Here is a 17,265-nt window from a genome sequence, read left to right as displayed (position 1 = left end):
ATTTCTGGCTAAGCAGCAAAAATGTGCACCCTAGAACAGCACCAGGGAAGCATAATCACTCATCAGAAACAACAACAATAATAACAACAAACATAATATATATAATACATATCTATCTATATAATAAATATATATAAACATTTTTTTCCCACTTGCAAAGGCAGGAGTGATCTCCACGTGGTGCATTTCCTAATGAAGAGTGATCAACGAAACCCCCAAATGACCATATTGCTGACTCCCACTGCACCGCTACTATTTATCCTGGGGCATTCCTCCAGTTAAAAAATGAATAATAAAAGTATCCTTAGGCCTCAATTAAACTATTAATTCAGGAATGACACCTCCCCAGACATATTCATAAGTCAGTGCTGAGGAACTGTGAAGCAGGTGGAGGTAAGTGAGGGAACAACACAATACTCTGAATAAAGTTTAATGTGCATGAGCGTTCACATATGGTAATCCTAGAAGACTACCTAAAAGGCACGAAGAAAGGGTAGCATGGCTTCTGCATGTTATAATATACAAGCTTTGTGTTGACTCAGGTCTTAAGGAGTCAGAAGCTAGCACCTTGAATGAGTCCCAAATTCATATATAGAAGTAGAACATAAAACATATATCAGCCCAGGACTCTTCCCCTTGGCTTCTTTTGCCTATAAAGTTTCTTGACTCCCCAACAGAAGCCTCACATTGTTCCCATCATCTTGTAATTCAGGAATTTATCAGTCCTGGGTTGACATCAGATTTGGAATATTACTCCCTTCTGTCCTGTTGCTCTTCTTAGCATTCCCAAGCCTTGCAACATCAATGGCTCATTTGCTTATGGAGATAGGAAGGCCCAAAGGAGCAAAGAGACTTCCTAAAATTGTGTGGTGAGACTAGATGATGTGACCAGATGTGAGAGGCAGGGGTCTGGACAACAGGCTTGCTGCCATTCAAATCACCGGGCTTCTGCTCCTCTTGCGGTTATGGCTACATAGAACCAGACGTGGCCTGAGAGTCATTCCAACCAGAATGCAGGGTCATATCTATCAACAGCCTGTTTGGCAAGCTGGCAAAACAACAGAACCCTGGAAATATTGGTTTGTTTTATTTTCTGTGCTTTCTCCATCAGCTGCCAATAATACAGACCACAGGGCCAGCCCTGAGCAAAACTGGGAAGTAGGTGACATTTTAAACTCATTTCTCATTTTGGCACCACACTTCCTGCTTCTCATACTCCCCCAAACTTCCAGATGCCTACAGTAGGTTGCATTTCAGCAGGGCTCTGGTCTGATTTTCAACTGGCAAGGTCTATAAGAGAATAACTTTGACATAAATAGCTGATAATGACTTAAAACATTTCTACTTCTACTAAGTGGTTACTGACTATTTTAAAGAGACTGCTGGAGATTATCAGGACTTAAACAAAATAATTCCGAACTGTGGAGTTTTAGACACTATGATAAGACATTGGGAGTTAGTATGCTGAAGTTGTCATTTTGAAACCATCTTTAGCAGTAGACTCTAGCCTCAGGTCTTCTTAAGCCGTCTGTGCCTCTCCCTAGCACTGAAACTCAAAACCTGAAAGCTGCCACCCAACTGGCTCTAAGAATGCATCTTACTAGGAACCATCTCAGACAGCATAATATTTTAATAAAGGCTTTTTCTAGAATAGTCTAGCCATGCTCCAATAAACCCCTAAATGAGACTGTGTCCATGACCTTTCCATTTTCCCTCTATAACCCCATGGCAGCAAACAGTTGAAAAGACTCTACAGCTCCCAAAGCAGATCTGTGGTTCACCAGGCCTTCTGTCATCAGCCAGGAGAGCCAGAATCCTCGCCAGTGGAGTTTCCTGCTTCCCTCTTATTTTAGGGACAAATCATTCTGGGAAGAGGAAGTTGAGCAAGAAATCTAGGGAACAACTGAGCAGTTATAATTTTTTTCTTGCTTAAGAAGATAAAATAGATTCAATGTTAATTTGCTAAGCTGCTTTGGGGAAGAAGATAATCAAATGAATAGAAATACAATACATATTTCATTTTCTATAGTGCCTTTCCCAGCAGCAAGAGATGACACTTCCCATCATCCTGGAACATTGAAAGGAAACTCTCTGCTAAATAGAAAAGATGAAGAGCCAAAGGATAAATTGATGCTTTAACCTGCAGCCCCTAGCACAAAAAAAAGGCAGTCCTTTACTTTGTGAGGCTATCAGAAGGGAAGTAATTGGAATGGTTTACGTAGGACTGAGTAGGGGAAGAAAAAGCCTAGCAAGGTATAGGAGCCCAATCCAGGCAGAGAATGAAGGGAAAGGGTCCACATTTTAAATTTGAGCTTCAAATAACTGAAGTACAATAGGACTGGTAAAATGGCAGCAATGAGGGTTCCAGGGAATAATGAAGCATGAAGCAGAATGACCGACAATAGAGATGGAATGATCTCATTACCAAGACTAAGATCACAAACTGGTTATGGTAAGGATGGAATGTAAGGTGCTGAGCTCTGCTCTGGCTGCATGTCCCTAGACTCAGAACCCTTAGGGTTTTGAGGGCTCAGGACCCTTATAATGTAGCCTTAGCTCCACCTGCAATGTACGGTGCAGCCAAGAAGACACCTTTTCACACCTGAGTCCCAACATCTTCCAAATGGGAAAACTCAGCCACTTCCTCCCAGAAATTATCTGGGGATTATTCAAGTCAAGTGAATTCTACAGAAAAGGTGCTTTCCTTTCTACCACATCCCTCCAACTTCCCCCCACCCCAATCAAAATCCCATGTCTACAGAAAATTCTCCAGGGACAATGGAGGGTGACCCAGAAATCTTCTATACTTGACTTACTGAAGAAGGCCCTATCTTCTCCGTCAGCAGATCCGCCCTTTCAAGATTTGCTTTCTAAGGCTAATGACATCTTCTGTGTCACATATGGGGATGTCATGGAAAGGGATCTGAAGATGTGAGGCAGTTGAGGGAGACAGCCTGAGGCAGCTTTAATCCTGCATGTTACCAAGGTGCACAAATCACAAGTGGAGTATTGTAACTGATTTGGTGGCAGCTGATTGTTGGTTTTTCTCTTTTGATTATTTATTGTTGCAGTCTCTGCTTCAGGAGACAGGATCTGAAGAACAGAAGCTCCACAGAGACAACAAAGGTGACTGAACTAGTATTTGCTGTTGCTGTTCAGTCACTAAGTCATATTCGATGCTTTGCAACCCCAGAGACTACAGCATGCCAGGCTCCTCTGTCTTCCACTAGCCCCCGGAGTTTTCTCAAATTCATGTCCCTTGAGTGGGTGATGCTATCTAACTCTCTCATCCTCTGCTGCCCCCTTTTCCTTTTGTCTTCAATCTTTCCCAGCAGCAGAGTCTTTTCCAATGAATCGGCTCTTTGCACCAGACTACCTTATGTGTTTCCTGAGAAATCTGTATGCAGGTCAAGAAGCAATAATTAGAACCAGACATGGAACAACTGATTGGTTCAAAATTGGGAAAGGAGTACAACAAGACTGCATATTGTCACTTGCTTATTTAACTTATATGAAGAGTAAATCATGCAAAATATCAGGCTGGATGAATCACAAGCTGGAATCAAGATTGCTGGGAGAAATATGAACAATCTCAGGTATAATGATGATACCACTCTAAAGGCAGAAAGTGAAGAGGACCTTAAAGTCATCTTGAGGAGGAAAGTGAAAAGGTGGCTTGAAACTCACTGTTTAAAACTAAGGTCATGGCATTCAGTCCCATCATTTTATGGCAAATAGAAGGGAAAAAAGTGGAAGCAAAGACAGATTTTATTTTCCCGGGCTCCAAAATCACTGTGGACCATGACTGCAGTCATGAAATTAAAAGATCCTTGATCCTTGGAAGAAAAGCTTTGATAAATCTAGACAATGTATTAAAAAGCAGAGACTTCACTTTGCCAACGAAGGCCCATATAGTCAAAGTTATAATTTTTTCAGTAGCCATGCACAGATAGAGAGCTGGACTGCAAAGAAGGCTGAGTGCTGAAGTTTTTTAATTGTGGTTCTGGAGAAGACTCTGGAGAGTCCCTTGGACTGCGAGGAGTTCAAACCAGTTAATTCTAAAGGAGACCAACCCTGAATATTCATTGGAAGGACTGCTGCTGACTACACTAGTATACTTGAATACTAATTGGCAAGTCTCTCTGCATCCTGAGGCATTTGAAACCAAGCCAGCTATACACTATTCTTTGATGACTCACTTTTTAATTATCTGATTATTTTCTTTACACAAGCATGATTAACAAAGTATGGTAAATATGATAAGGCATTTTTATGTCAAGTACACAGAAGTTGGGGCTGAACTCCAACTGATTTCCACAAGAACAGACTAATAGGAAATGTTTTTAATGCAGAAGATTAAATCTGCTTAAAAGTTGTTGCCTTGAATATAAAATCATACAAGAGCACAATATGTGTTCATTATTTTCTCTTGACTTAAACTTTATGTGTTCATATTTAGCTTGCTTTAAGCAAATAGAAAAATGAAGATTTATGCAGATAAGAAAAAGAGGAAAGAAAGAGGAGAAAATCTGAGGATGACACTGCTCTTTACAAAAATATTTGGTTTTTTTTACTTAAAAAGTAATACCCTTTTGAAAGGCACCATCATTTAAAAAGTTAAGTCACTTCAGAATTCAGCTATATAATTCAGTGAACTTTTCCAAAAGACTGCCTTGTGTATAGGGAAATACACACACACACATTTACACATATATAACTACATTTTACTAGACCAAAATTGCTAAAAACAATTAACTCTCAATTGTCCTATATTATGAGAAGACAGAATGCAGGTTATTTTAATAATAATCCCATCTTTTTTTAGATTTTTAATATTTTATGACTTTCTAGGAAACCCAATTGATATTACTGATTATTTTTCACTTTAATGAGTAGTATTAACAGTTCCAGCTGAGCTATTGAGAAGGTGGCTCAGGCTTAGACAAAAGAGAAAATAAACTTGGGAATAAAACGTGAAAATGAATCAGTCATAAAATGGATGTGAAGTATCTAGATAATGGAGCATAAAGCAGACATTCTCCAGTAAAAGGCTACCTAGATAATCCACCTACCAAGAACTGGGGAATTCCTAAAAAGAAAGACCATCCTTTTAGAATCATTGTTCTTCCCTTCTGATTTATTTCCGCATGTAAATTCCTCGCATGTCCTTGTGAGCTAAGCTGTCCTGTAAGTTAAAACTACATCAGTACCATGTGTGACTCTATCAGGAATGAGGTTCTTGTAACTCCAAGGTCTAAGAACACAGCCAGCTAGTCCAGGCTAACACATTTTGGCGCACATGATTCCAGCTTGTTGGAATCCACAGTCTTGTGTAATTCCCTCAACCTGAGTGCAGGTAGGACCAATGACTTACTTCTAAACAATTGAACATGGCAAAGGTGACATTGTCCCGTCTGATCATTATACATAACCTAAGATTGAAAGGTACTCTTGCTGAGAAACTCTCTCTTTGCTGGCTTTAAAGAAGCAAGCTGCCTGGCGTGAGCTGCCCAGTGGAGAGGGCTATAGGGCAAGGAACTAAGGATAGGACCTGTGCAACAGCCAACAGGAAATGGAGCCCTCAGTCTGGCGGCCTTCTGGGACCAAATGCCAACAACTGTGTGAGCTTAGAAACTGACTCTCCCCACAGGAGCTTTCAAATGACCCGACCTGGCTGACACCTCATGACAGTCTTATAGAGGATCCAGTTGAGCCTGGCCTAGAATCTTTTTAAAATTATTATTATTTTAAACTTCTTATTTTATATTTGGGTACAGCTGATTAACAATGTTGTAATAGTTTCAGATGAACAGGGGAGGGACTCGGTCATACATACACATGTAGCCATTCTCCCCCAAACTTCTCTCCCAGCCAATCTGCCACATAACATGGAGTAGAGTTCCATGTGCTATATAGTAGGTCCTTGCTGGTTATCCATTTTAAATACAGCAGTGTGTACATGTCTGTTCCAAGCTCCCTAACTATCCCTTCCCTTCAACAACTATAAATTCATTCTCTAAATCTGTGAATCTCTTTCTGTTTTGTAATTAAGTTCACTTGTATCATTTCTTTTTCAATTCCACATATAAGGGATGTCATACAGTATTTATCTTTCTCTGTCTGACCAACTTCACTCAGTATGACAATCCCTAGGTCATCCATGTTGCTGCAAATCTGGCCTAAAATCTTGAGTCTCAGAAACTGTGAGAGTGTAAATGTGTGTTGGTTTAAGCTGCTCAGTATGTGGCAGTATTGCTGCATGGCAATAGAAAATGAATACACACATAAACCTGGCTTTAAATTGTAGTTCTTTTTTCTGGCTTGCCTGTACTTCTAACCTCTAAGAGAAGGGAATATTTTTTTCTCTGATTTTCTCTCCTCTGGGGACTGAGATTCTTTTTGTCTGGGCTAGGACCCCATGCTGAAGCTGAAGCTCTAATACTTTGGCCACCTGATGCAAAGAACTGATTCATTAGAAAAGACCCTAATGCTGGGAAAGATCGAAGGCAGGAGGAGAAGGGGACGACAGAGGATGAGATGCTTGGATGGCATCACTGACTCAATGGACATGAATTTGAGCAAGCTCTGGGAGATGGTGAAGGTCAGGGAAGCCTGTGCCACAGTCCATGGGATTGCAAAGAATTGGACACTACTGAGTGACTGAACAAAAACAACAAGGACCCCATAGGAGCTAGGTCAAAATCTCTTTTTCTAATGACCCCAAATCCTCTGGATTCTGCCCATAAAATTGCTCCACTCCAGATAATTCATTTCCTGAACTTTCCCAGAAGTTCAAAGTATTTTTTTTAAGATTTATTTGCTTTGTTTATCTTTGGCTGTGCTGGGCTTTGACTGCTTCACATTTGGTCTTTTCTCTAGTTGCGGCGAGAGGGGGTTACTCTCTAGTCTTGGTGACCAGGCTTCCCATTGCAATGGCTTCTTTTGTTGCAAAGCACAAGCTCTAGGGCACTCGGGCTTCTGCAGCTGCAGCTCTTGGGCTCTGGCGCATGGGCTCAGTAGTTGTGGCACATGGGTTTAGCTGCCCTGAGGCATGTGGGATCTGACCGGTATCCCCTACACAGGCAGGTGAATTCTTAACCACTGGACCACCAAGGAAGCCCCCAAAGTATCTTTACAGTTCCATCACTTATCACCTACTCCATCAAATATCACAAGCTCACCTGCATTACTTGGAGCCCACATCTATATTTCTTAATTTCATGGATTCCACAAAAGAAATATGCCATTTGCATAAATATATCTAAAATACAGGTGTTCTTTAATTATTCTGGTGCAGATAACCTCTTGTTATCCTAATCTGAATATAGCTTGAGGGAGAGGGTAGGATTTCCTGGGTAGTAATAGACATGAGTATATTTATAAAGTAATTTTTCATTCGTAAAATGGAAACTTTCTTTACAGAAAAACAAATTAATTTGATTCTAGTCTTGGTTTTGCTAATTTCAAATAAGGTGAATTTGTACACACTGAGTCTCAGTTTCCTCAACTGAAAAATGATTCCTGGCATACTGTAGGCACTTAATAAATATTTTTTTAATATTTCTATATTAAAATATAGTCTACCCCTTTCTCTATACAGACACACACACACACCATATAGAATAATTAGTTTTACAAATCACTCTACATTAACTTTTTTCAGAAGTCTTCTATGTGAAATGAAACACAGTAATATAAATACAATGTGTACACACACACATACATTCACTGTTTTAGAGCTAAATTGTTACACAATTCTACTCTCAATTATCCACAATGATAAAAAGGATCAAACATGATTATGTATAGTGAGTGAAAAAGAATGAGAGTGAGAACAAGAGAGAAAGAGAAGAAATGACTCTGGTTTCCACATGGATATTCATTTTAAAAGATAAATGTCTTATTCAGTTTTATAGTAGAATACTTGGTTTTAATAAGCTACAGTTTAAGGTAAACCTCAGAACCCACTACAATTTTATATTTATGAGTATCTATTACTTGCTTTCCATCTCAATCAGAATGTGCACTTATACTGAATAAGTTAAAATGATATTTTTACCTTATGTTTGCCTTGGACTTAAAATAAGTTCAAAACATTAAAAAGAGAAAATATAAATGTCCAGTTAGTTCAGTCTACTTAGAAGTTATATTGAAAATTGGTCTTAGCATACAGATGGCTAACAAACAAATGAAAAGATGCTCAACATTGCTCATTATTAGAGAAAAGCAAATCAAAACTACAATGAGATATCATTTCATACCAGTTAGAATGGTCATTATCAAAAAGTCTACAAACCAAAAAAGCTGGAGAGGGTATTGAGAAAAGGGAAACCTCTTTCACTGTTGGTGGGACTGTAAATTGATACAGCCACTATGGAAGACAGTATGGAGAATACTTAAAAAACTAGGAAGAAAACCACCATCTGACCCAGAAATCCCACCACTAGGCATATACCCTGAAGAAACCAAAACTGAAAAAGACACATGTACCCCCATGTTCATTGCAGCACTACTTACAATAGCTAGAACATGAAGGAACCTAGATGTCCATCGACAGATGAGTGGATAAAGAAATTGTGCTGCATATATACAATGGAATATTGTGTGCTGTGCTGTGCCTAGTCACTCATTCATTTGTGTCCGACTCTTTGTGACCCCATGAAATGTAGCCTGCCAGGCTCCTTTGTCTATGAGGATTCTCCAGGCAAGAATCCTGGAGTGGGTTGCCATGCCCTCCTCCAGGGGAACTTCTCAACCCAGGGATAGAGCCCAGGTTTACCACATTGCAGGTGGATTCTTTACTGTCTGATTCTTCCCCACCAGGGAAGCCCATGAGGGTAACCTATCCCATCTCCAGGGGATCTTTTCTATCCAGAAATTGAACTGGAGTCTCCTGCATTGCAGTCGGATTCTTTACCAGCTGAGCTACTGGGGGAGCCCACAATGGAATATTACTCAGTCCTAAAAAGGAATGCATTTGAGTTCACCTGAGTTCACCTCAGTTCTAATGAGGTGGATGAACCCAGAGCCTATTTTAGAGTGAAGTAAGTCAGAAAGAGAAAAACTAATATCGTACACTAACACATATATATGGAATCTAGAAAGATGGTACTGCTGAAATGATTTGTAGGGCAGCAGAGGAGACACAGACATAGAGAACAGACTTATGGACATGGGATGTGGGGGGAGGAAGGAGAGGGTGAGATGTATGGAGAGCGTAACATGAAAACTGACATTACCATGCAAGTAGTCAGTCAGATAGACAGTCAATGGAAATTTGCTTATGACTCAGGGAACTCAAACTGGAGCTCTGTAACAACCTAGAGAGGTGGGATGGTGAGGGAGGTTCAAGAGGGAGGGGACATATGTATACCTGTGGCTGATCTGTGTTGATGTTGGCAGAAAACAACAAAATTCTGTAAAGCAATTATCCTTCAGTTAAAAAAAGAAAGAAATAAGAAAATTGGTCTTAGAATTAAAGCCAGGAAAATCTTAATCTGGAATATCAAAGGCAGAGGGAAAAGGGGTTTCTTCATGGTTATTTGACAAAATATTTTCTGCCAGCAATCAACTTATGGCCTGTCATTTCCAAATGCCCACCCTTCTTTGCCCAGCTTTGAGATACTAAAGAGGGACCATGCAAATATTGCTCTTTTGCCAGTTAGTGTAATGTCTTGTTTGCCCAGTAGATATAACTGGAGAGACACTTTAGGAGGAAGGGGTGTCTCTTCTTGATTCCCATTTGCTTTTCTCGCCTTGCTTCGGCAGCATTTGATGTCCGGCACAGCACCAGAATTTCAGTGACACTGTGCATGTCCCAGAAGTCCTACCAGCACCCTAGCTGGCTTCCCAGCAAAGGTACCCCACTGTATGACTTCCCAGAAAGTCTCATTGGTACCCTGATGGGTGACTTTCCATCAAGTTCATCGGTGCCCACCAGGTGACCTCCTGGACAGCTTCAGTAGCATTTGCTATGACAACTTCTCAGAAAGTCCCAACAGAACCTCAACAGGCAGCTTCCAAATGAGCCTTGATCAGCACCCCAGTGGGTGGTTTCTTGATTGCCAGTCTTAGCCTACGAAACCTCAGCACCCTTCTCTGTCACCCAGTGTGACACTACTCCACCCTGTCCAATGAGAAAAATCACAGTCTTGGAGGGAGTGGAGTGCTCTTCCTCAAGATACTCTCCCCCCATCCCTAAAAGTAATGGTTGCCCCCTTGATCCACCATTCTTCTCTAAAATTAACTACCAAGGTGTTCTCCTTACCCCTTAAGCGTTCATTTTCTGTTACTAGTTACTTATATCAGTCTTCCCCATTCTAATTATGGTGTCCCGATTGACCGATGGACACAGAACAGAACTGGGAATGACAGTAGAAGGTAGAGTCACACAGATAGAGGGAATCAGTTTGGTTGTGCCTGTGTGCTTGAGTACACTGCTGAGCTACTTCTCAGTGGGAAATGGGATGCTGATAATCAATGACACGCTGTGGGATCACAATTATGAAGCCACCACCTTTAACCACTGTGGTGAAGCGCCACCTGGAACACAAAGGCCGCCATCCTTGACCACAGGTGTCCTGCATATCACGGGTGCGCATGTCAGAGAGAAGATGGCAAATCCGAAACAGGAAGAGAAGCCCCTTCCTCCTGCAATGTGTCTCCAGGACTCTCTGTTGACAAGAGTTAACACTGTGCCAGTCAGCAAAGGGTGAATATTAGCAGAATCCTATTCTTAGTACTATGAGTTAGGGTGACGAGGGTGACTTCAGAGATGAAAAGCAATAAACTGATGGATAACTGTCACATTTTGTAAAAGGAGGGTGGTAAAAAAAGATAAGGATGGGAAATGATGTGGAACTGGTCCCACCTGGTGCTTGAATGGGCTACAAACTCCACATGGATCCTTCTCATGCAGTCTCACAAGAATCCTCAGAGGTAGTTTCTCCCTGCTTCCCACTTAAATATCAACAATACAGAAACAGAAAAACTGATTAACACCAGAAACCAAGGTGGATAGCTGGACTCTGAGGATTCCCCCCTGATTTCAAAATGTATTGGAACTGAATTGAGAAACATCACTGGAAGCCAAAATGTGATTTTTGTTGTTGTTGTTGTTGTTGATTTTCTGGGGAAAAAAAAAAAAAGCACAAAGCAAATAAAGGATAGAGCCATACTAAAAGAAAAGAAACGAGTCAGTCTTTCTTCATTCTCTGGCCCCTATAAAGACCAGTAAACTGGGAACTACTTTTCAGGGATCACAGATCTGTTCTCTATCCATTGGTCTTCAGCAGTACTCTTTCTTTACTCATTTCACGATTTCCAGTCAGAAAGTATAAGGGTCTTGGTGGAGTGAAGTAGGAGTAAGTGAGGGGAAGGGAGAATCACTAACAAAGGCCATTGAGTCCTGGGAGATAAACATCCCAAAGGTAAAGATGCTACAGAATCCTAAAGAATATTATGGGCTTAGGGACCATGAGATGAAATTTCAGAATAAAAGCTTGGAGTAGTTTTACACAATGAAATCCTACTGTCTTTGTAAACAGTGCAATGAAGCAATGTGCCCTGGGCTCATTGGAAGTGAAGATAGAGAAAGGTTAAAAATAAAAGAAAGGCAAATATTTATCAAACAAATACAAACAAAGAGAAAGCAGGGATGGAAATTTTAATTCCAGACAAAGCATAATACAAAGCCAAATCCTTTTAAAGGGGCAAAAGGGTTGGCAAGAGGTGTAATCCCAATAAAGATAAAACAGTCACAAGTACTTCTACACCTAATTATGTAACACAAATTATAAAAACCCAGAACTGTTTGAAATATAAGGATAAGTTGAAAGAAGCACAATTGTTTGGGAGGTTATATTATATTCTCAATCTTTTATAAGGCAGGTAGGTAGAAAAAAATCAATTAAAGGAAAGTATAAATGCTGAAAAGAAACAAGTGATCAGAAGTTTCAACCATTGCTATTAGCCTAGGCCCCGGAAAAGGAGATACTATTCTTCAACTTCAAAAGATTCAACACTGGGGCATCTGATGGCTATACCATCAGGCAGGGTCAGAGAAGTTGCAACTAATATTTTCATTGTGTTCATATGACTGAAAGAACAGAATCTTATTGTAGGAGAAACACATGCCCATGAGAAATTCTTGTCTATTAGTAAATTCTGCTAGACTTGACCTTGTGAATTTCCAAAATAGATTATATGAGTCTTGATTATCTGTGAGCTAATCTACTCATTTAGGAAAATTAACCTGTTAGTGCATGGATTATATTTTGGAAACATTCAAAACCCCATTGTATTAATCAAAAAGATGATTCTCACTTTCCAAAGCTATCAACACAACCCTGGGATGGTTGGGAATCTGCTTGACACTCCAACTCATGGAATACTGTGGAAAGTTATGGAAGGCCTTTCCCGAAGGTGGCTAGAGCAGGAAATAGTCAGTAAAAAATGCAGTTAACTGTTATCTGGCACTGGTAGGATTTCCCAAGTGGCGCAGTGGTAAACAATCCACCCGCCAACGCAGGAGACACAGGAGACGTGGGTTCGTTCCCCAGGTTGGGAAGATTCCCTGGAGGAGGAAATGATAACCCGTCCCGCATTCTTGCCTGGAAAATTCCATGGAAAGAGGAGCCTGGCGGTCTACAGTCCATGGGGTCGCAAAGAGTCAGACACAATTGACCACAGGCAGGCACAAGGAGACCAAAACCAGGAACACTAAACTTGGTTTTCAAGACTAAGGATCTGTTATCAAAAGACTAAGCCCAAAGGGTCATAAACTGGGTTACTATCATGGCAAAATGGGAAACAAGATGAAGAGAAAAATCAAAGCCAAAGAGTCCAAAGTAAGGATCATGAGTGTCACCGGGAAGCCAGGCTTAGGTTTACTGGAACCTCAGCTGAGATTCTGTGGGCCAGTCACACTGGTTTAAAGATGCAGTATTGTAAGGCAGAGCACAGAGGCTTTTCAGGGCAGTGAAACTACTCTATGACACTGTAACAGATACATGTCATTAAATATTTGTTCAAACCTACAGAATAGGCAAAACCAACAATGAACCTAATGTAAACTGTGGACTCTGGGTGATGATTATGTGTCCTTGTACGTTCATTGATTGTATATCTGATGAAGGTGTGACAGTGGGGGAGACTGTGAATGTGTATGTGTGTGGGGGGGTGTTTATGGGAAATCTCTATACTTTTCAATCAGTTTTGCTATGAATCCAAAACTGCTCTAAGACATAGAGTCTATTTCAAAATATAAATAAAGGTGCAGTGATGTAGGAAGACAGGCCATTGGTTATTAATGGTTAAATACAAAATGGATAACACATCTTCTACTGCCAGGCATCTGTCAGCTCTCCCTTGCCCATTTTAGTATTAATGGAATTCAGGTCATAAGGGGTAAGAAGGAGGTAGCCAGGAATCCCTCTTACTATGCCCAGAATTTGAGGCTTTCATATTATGGTCTATCTACATTTACAACTGTGATTCATACAAAGATGCTAAAAGACTTCCATCCTTTGAGAATATATAGGGGTTCAGATTTTAAATCTGTCCACAAAGGAAATATGTGGGATCTATCAGGTCCCCTATGTATCAAAATTTACTCTATAGCACTAATTTGCTGGCTGAGAAGGAAAAGTCAATTTGCATGGCTCCTGTCAGTCACATGTGGTTTGGAAATGCTTATGCATTCCAGATACATTCTGTGTAAACTGGAGAATCATATCCTATTTCTACTGGTTTGCACGCACGCATATAAGAAAACTTGTTTTCCCACAGTGCCAAATGAAAATAAGCAAAGAATTAGCAGCAGTGATCATAATTAATCAACTTCTTTGTCAAAATTTCACAGCTGGGATGGTGTAAGGGGAATTCTTGTCCCTCGGGCCTAGAAAGGTTGTGACTTCTTTTTTGGTTTGCTTGTTCAGTTCTGTCCCGTGGAGAATTTAGAGGTAATGTCTGTAACTATCATGTGATATACAGTTTCTGACATCTCTGATATGTCAGGGCCTCTGCTAGGTATTGAGAGATACTGAGCAGAATGCCTACTGTAGGGAGTTCAGAGTGGGATAGAACAAGAAAATAAATAAGCTATCACCCAAAGAGATAGTTGCTTTTGTAGAGCGTGGGTTGCGTGCAATGTCCTATGGAAATAAGGAGGGAGCTTGCCAAAACTTCATAGAAGGAGGTGAATTCTGATGGTCAAGTGTGAGTTGAAGTGAAGAAGTACTGGACAGCATTCAAGAAAGTAGGAACATTATGTGCAAAGACATGGAGCTCATCAAGAACACGTGTTTCAGGGACCTGAAAGAAATTCTGTATGGCTTGAGGCCAGAGGTAGAGCCAGTAGAGAAAATAATTGGAAAACACATGAGAGAGAGGCAATCACTCTAGTAAACAATGTTATTTTAACAGTCTACATTCTTGCATTCATATTTGAAGATGTTTGCTCACTCAGGAAACTTAAAAGTCGTAGATGAACTAGCTAATGTTGCAATGTCCATTACAGAGACCCTATTCCTTCCTAGCACTTACAACAATGTCTGGCACATAGTTAATACTCAATTAACATAAACTACTATCACTGCATGTGGTAAATGACCCCTAATAATTTGTGCCCTGCTGCTTGTCCTTCCTCTTGAGTATAGATGGGACTAATTGACTCATTTCTAATGAATAGAATATGCCAGAAGTAATGGGTTGTCAATTCCTACATTATGTTATCAAAAGACTGGCTTCCCTTTGGGGCAGATTCTCATGTACTCACCCTTTCTGGCTCTCTTTATTTTTTTGGATTATTAGCCGTCATGTCATAAAGACATTCAGGCAGCTTATGGAGATGCTCGGGTGGCAAGGAATTGAGCCATGCTTGTGTGAGTGTGCCCACAGTCAGCACCTATGCGAATGAATTTGGCCAGAGATCTCCCGAGGCTTGCCAATAGCCACATGAGTGAGTTAGGAAGTGAATTCTGCAAGGCTCCACTTGAGCCTGAGGTTACTGCAGCCTTGGCCAAGAGCTAATGGCAACCTCATAAGGGATGCTAAGCCAAAGGCACCTAGCTGAGTTGCATGCAGATTTCTTACCAACAGAAACTGTGATAATCCACTAAATGTTGGTATTAATATAATTTGCTACAGAGCAAAAGATAACTAAAATACTTTATTAGTACTGTCTACCTCCTAATCAATATTGGGTTTCTGGGATACCTAGGTTGGGCATGGTGGTATCGGAGTCCCTCCTTGATGACGGAGCACTGTCTGCAACCCCAGCTTTTGTGACTAGGAACCCGATTGCCTGACACTTCATTCCTTGAGGAAACAGACTGTTACTGTAGCCCTACTCAACTGATTAGACCTTTCAGAGAATGAATTCAGCACAAGACACAGAATACTGTGTCTGACTTGCTCCTTGCCTCATCAGGGCCAACCTTGGGCACACCAACGTTCCTTACTAGCTGTAGCTGAGAGTCCAGGAAACACTACCTAGATGGTCTGGAAACACTACCTAGATGGTGACAGTCACAGATGTCTACTGAATGGCACACAGCTCATGTAGTCCTGATTTCTGTATGTAAGTCTAATTGATTATATAGCATGCCTTAGAGACTAATTGTTAGACTCAGTATATACACTGTCCAGGTGGGAACAAGTGGAAAAATATACATCACTTAGGGAACATTGAGTTTTTGGCAGGGAAATTTGGCAGTTTACATAGCAATGTTGATTTGGAGGCAGTGGTTTTATATGTACAAGAGATTTTAAGACCTAGTAAAGATGATAAATATTTACATAAAAATTATTCTCAGCTAAGGAAAGAAGAGCAAAATATAAAATGCAAGTGTGGCTTCTGTGAATTGTTCTTTCCTTGCTTCTTATATCTTTTTTAGTAGTTCTTAGACCCATTTTTAGTTAGCGAACAAATGCCCACTTTATATATGATAGTATGTATGAAAATGATAGCAGTTGTTGAAAAAGAAAGGGAAAAGGAAGTAAGAGGACTTTATATACCTTTGTCCCTGATGATTTTTCCCCTGGTGCTCTGGGATGATGCAGCTGTTGGGAGCTGAAGGACTTATGTCAGAGGATGTCCTTAGAGCCACTGCCGAGATGCCCACCAACGGGGTTGAGAAATTCAGCAGCAATGATGTGGCATGGTGGAAGAGGACGTTTGAGTGATGAGTTATGTTGATAACCAGTGGGTTATGCTGGCATGACAGTTCATAGGTTCCTGAAGAGAAACAAGGGGATTGAATAATATTTTAAGCCATTTGTGTAGCATCAAGTTTCCATACCTAGTGTTTGTTTTTATCTTCTCAATAGCTATATGATGTAACAAGGTCTCAAATAATATCAGAGACAGACATCGAGCTGAATCCTGGGTCTACTGGATTGTCCTCTGGTGGCCCTAAAGGGATAACTGTCAGACTCACCAAGAGAGTGGTTGTTTCCACTGACATCGGTCAGGTAAAGGGTCACTGTTGGCCGCTGACGTCCCCCAGGTACCAGGCCATCAGATGCCAAGAAAATGAAAATTGCTGTGGCCACTCCTGGTCTATTGAAACAAACCTAGGCACAAGCACATATATGTCGAGCCATTATTTCCAGTGGGCTCTTAGGGCACAAGTCACACTATTTTTATCCCTCTCAAATAGCTCGCCACTTAGAAGATAAGAACTCCCTACTCCTTTACAATTGGGAAAAAACATGGAGTTGGCACAGAAGGATAGCCATGGTCTTATCAAAAGTAAAAATTAGCTGGAAAGTAGCTAACTTTCAGCTACTGAGAGTCCAATTTTTTTCTGAGACTTTTTACTTCAACCAGTTCATTTTTAATTGAATCTGTCTTTATACTTCTCTAAAAGATCACTCAAGGAGACCATTGCTGGAGACAGTAAACCACTGTATAGCCAGCCAATATCTCCCTATCTCCAATGTGAGAGACGTGGACAAGATGATCACCAAGCTAACGCTTTGTTCTCAACTGGCATAGCTAATTATCCTTCCCTATCTCCTTTGTTGCTGTTTAGTCACTAAGTCACGTCTGATTCTTTTGCAACCCCATGGACTGTTGCCCGCCAGTTCCTCTATCCATGGGATTTCCCAGGCAAGAATACTGGAGTCAGTAGCCATTTTCTTCTCCAGGGGAATCTTCCTGACCCGGAGATCGAACTTGTGTCTCCTGCCTTGGCAGGTGGATTCTTTACCACTGAGCCACCAGGGAAACCCTCCCTGTCTCCTTGTCTCCCCCTTAAAATT

The 17,265-nt window shown here is 40.7% G+C and overlaps 1 protein-coding gene across 1 annotated transcript in view; it reads right to left on the bottom strand.

Annotated features, from left to right (window-relative positions):
* Positions 1-17,265, bottom strand: part of PAPPA2 (pappalysin 2) — a 294,762-nt gene that overhangs the window by 94,732 nt on the left and 182,765 nt on the right. The window contains exons 12-13 of the mRNA XM_065936954.1: positions 16,440-16,575; positions 16,018-16,237 (exon numbers count right to left, since the gene is read on the bottom strand). Coding sequence (XP_065793026.1) covers positions 16,018-16,237; positions 16,440-16,575 — 356 coding nt within the window. The remainder of the gene's footprint in view (positions 1-16,017; positions 16,238-16,439; positions 16,576-17,265) is intronic.

Source organism: Muntiacus reevesi, chromosome 5, assembly GCF_963930625.1.
Source record: "Muntiacus reevesi chromosome 5, mMunRee1.1, whole genome shotgun sequence".
Classification (NCBI taxonomy): Eukaryota; Metazoa; Chordata; class Mammalia; order Artiodactyla; family Cervidae; genus Muntiacus; species Muntiacus reevesi.
The sequence above is the reverse complement of the archived record's forward strand: the minus strand, read 5'-3'. Positions and strand labels throughout refer to the sequence as shown.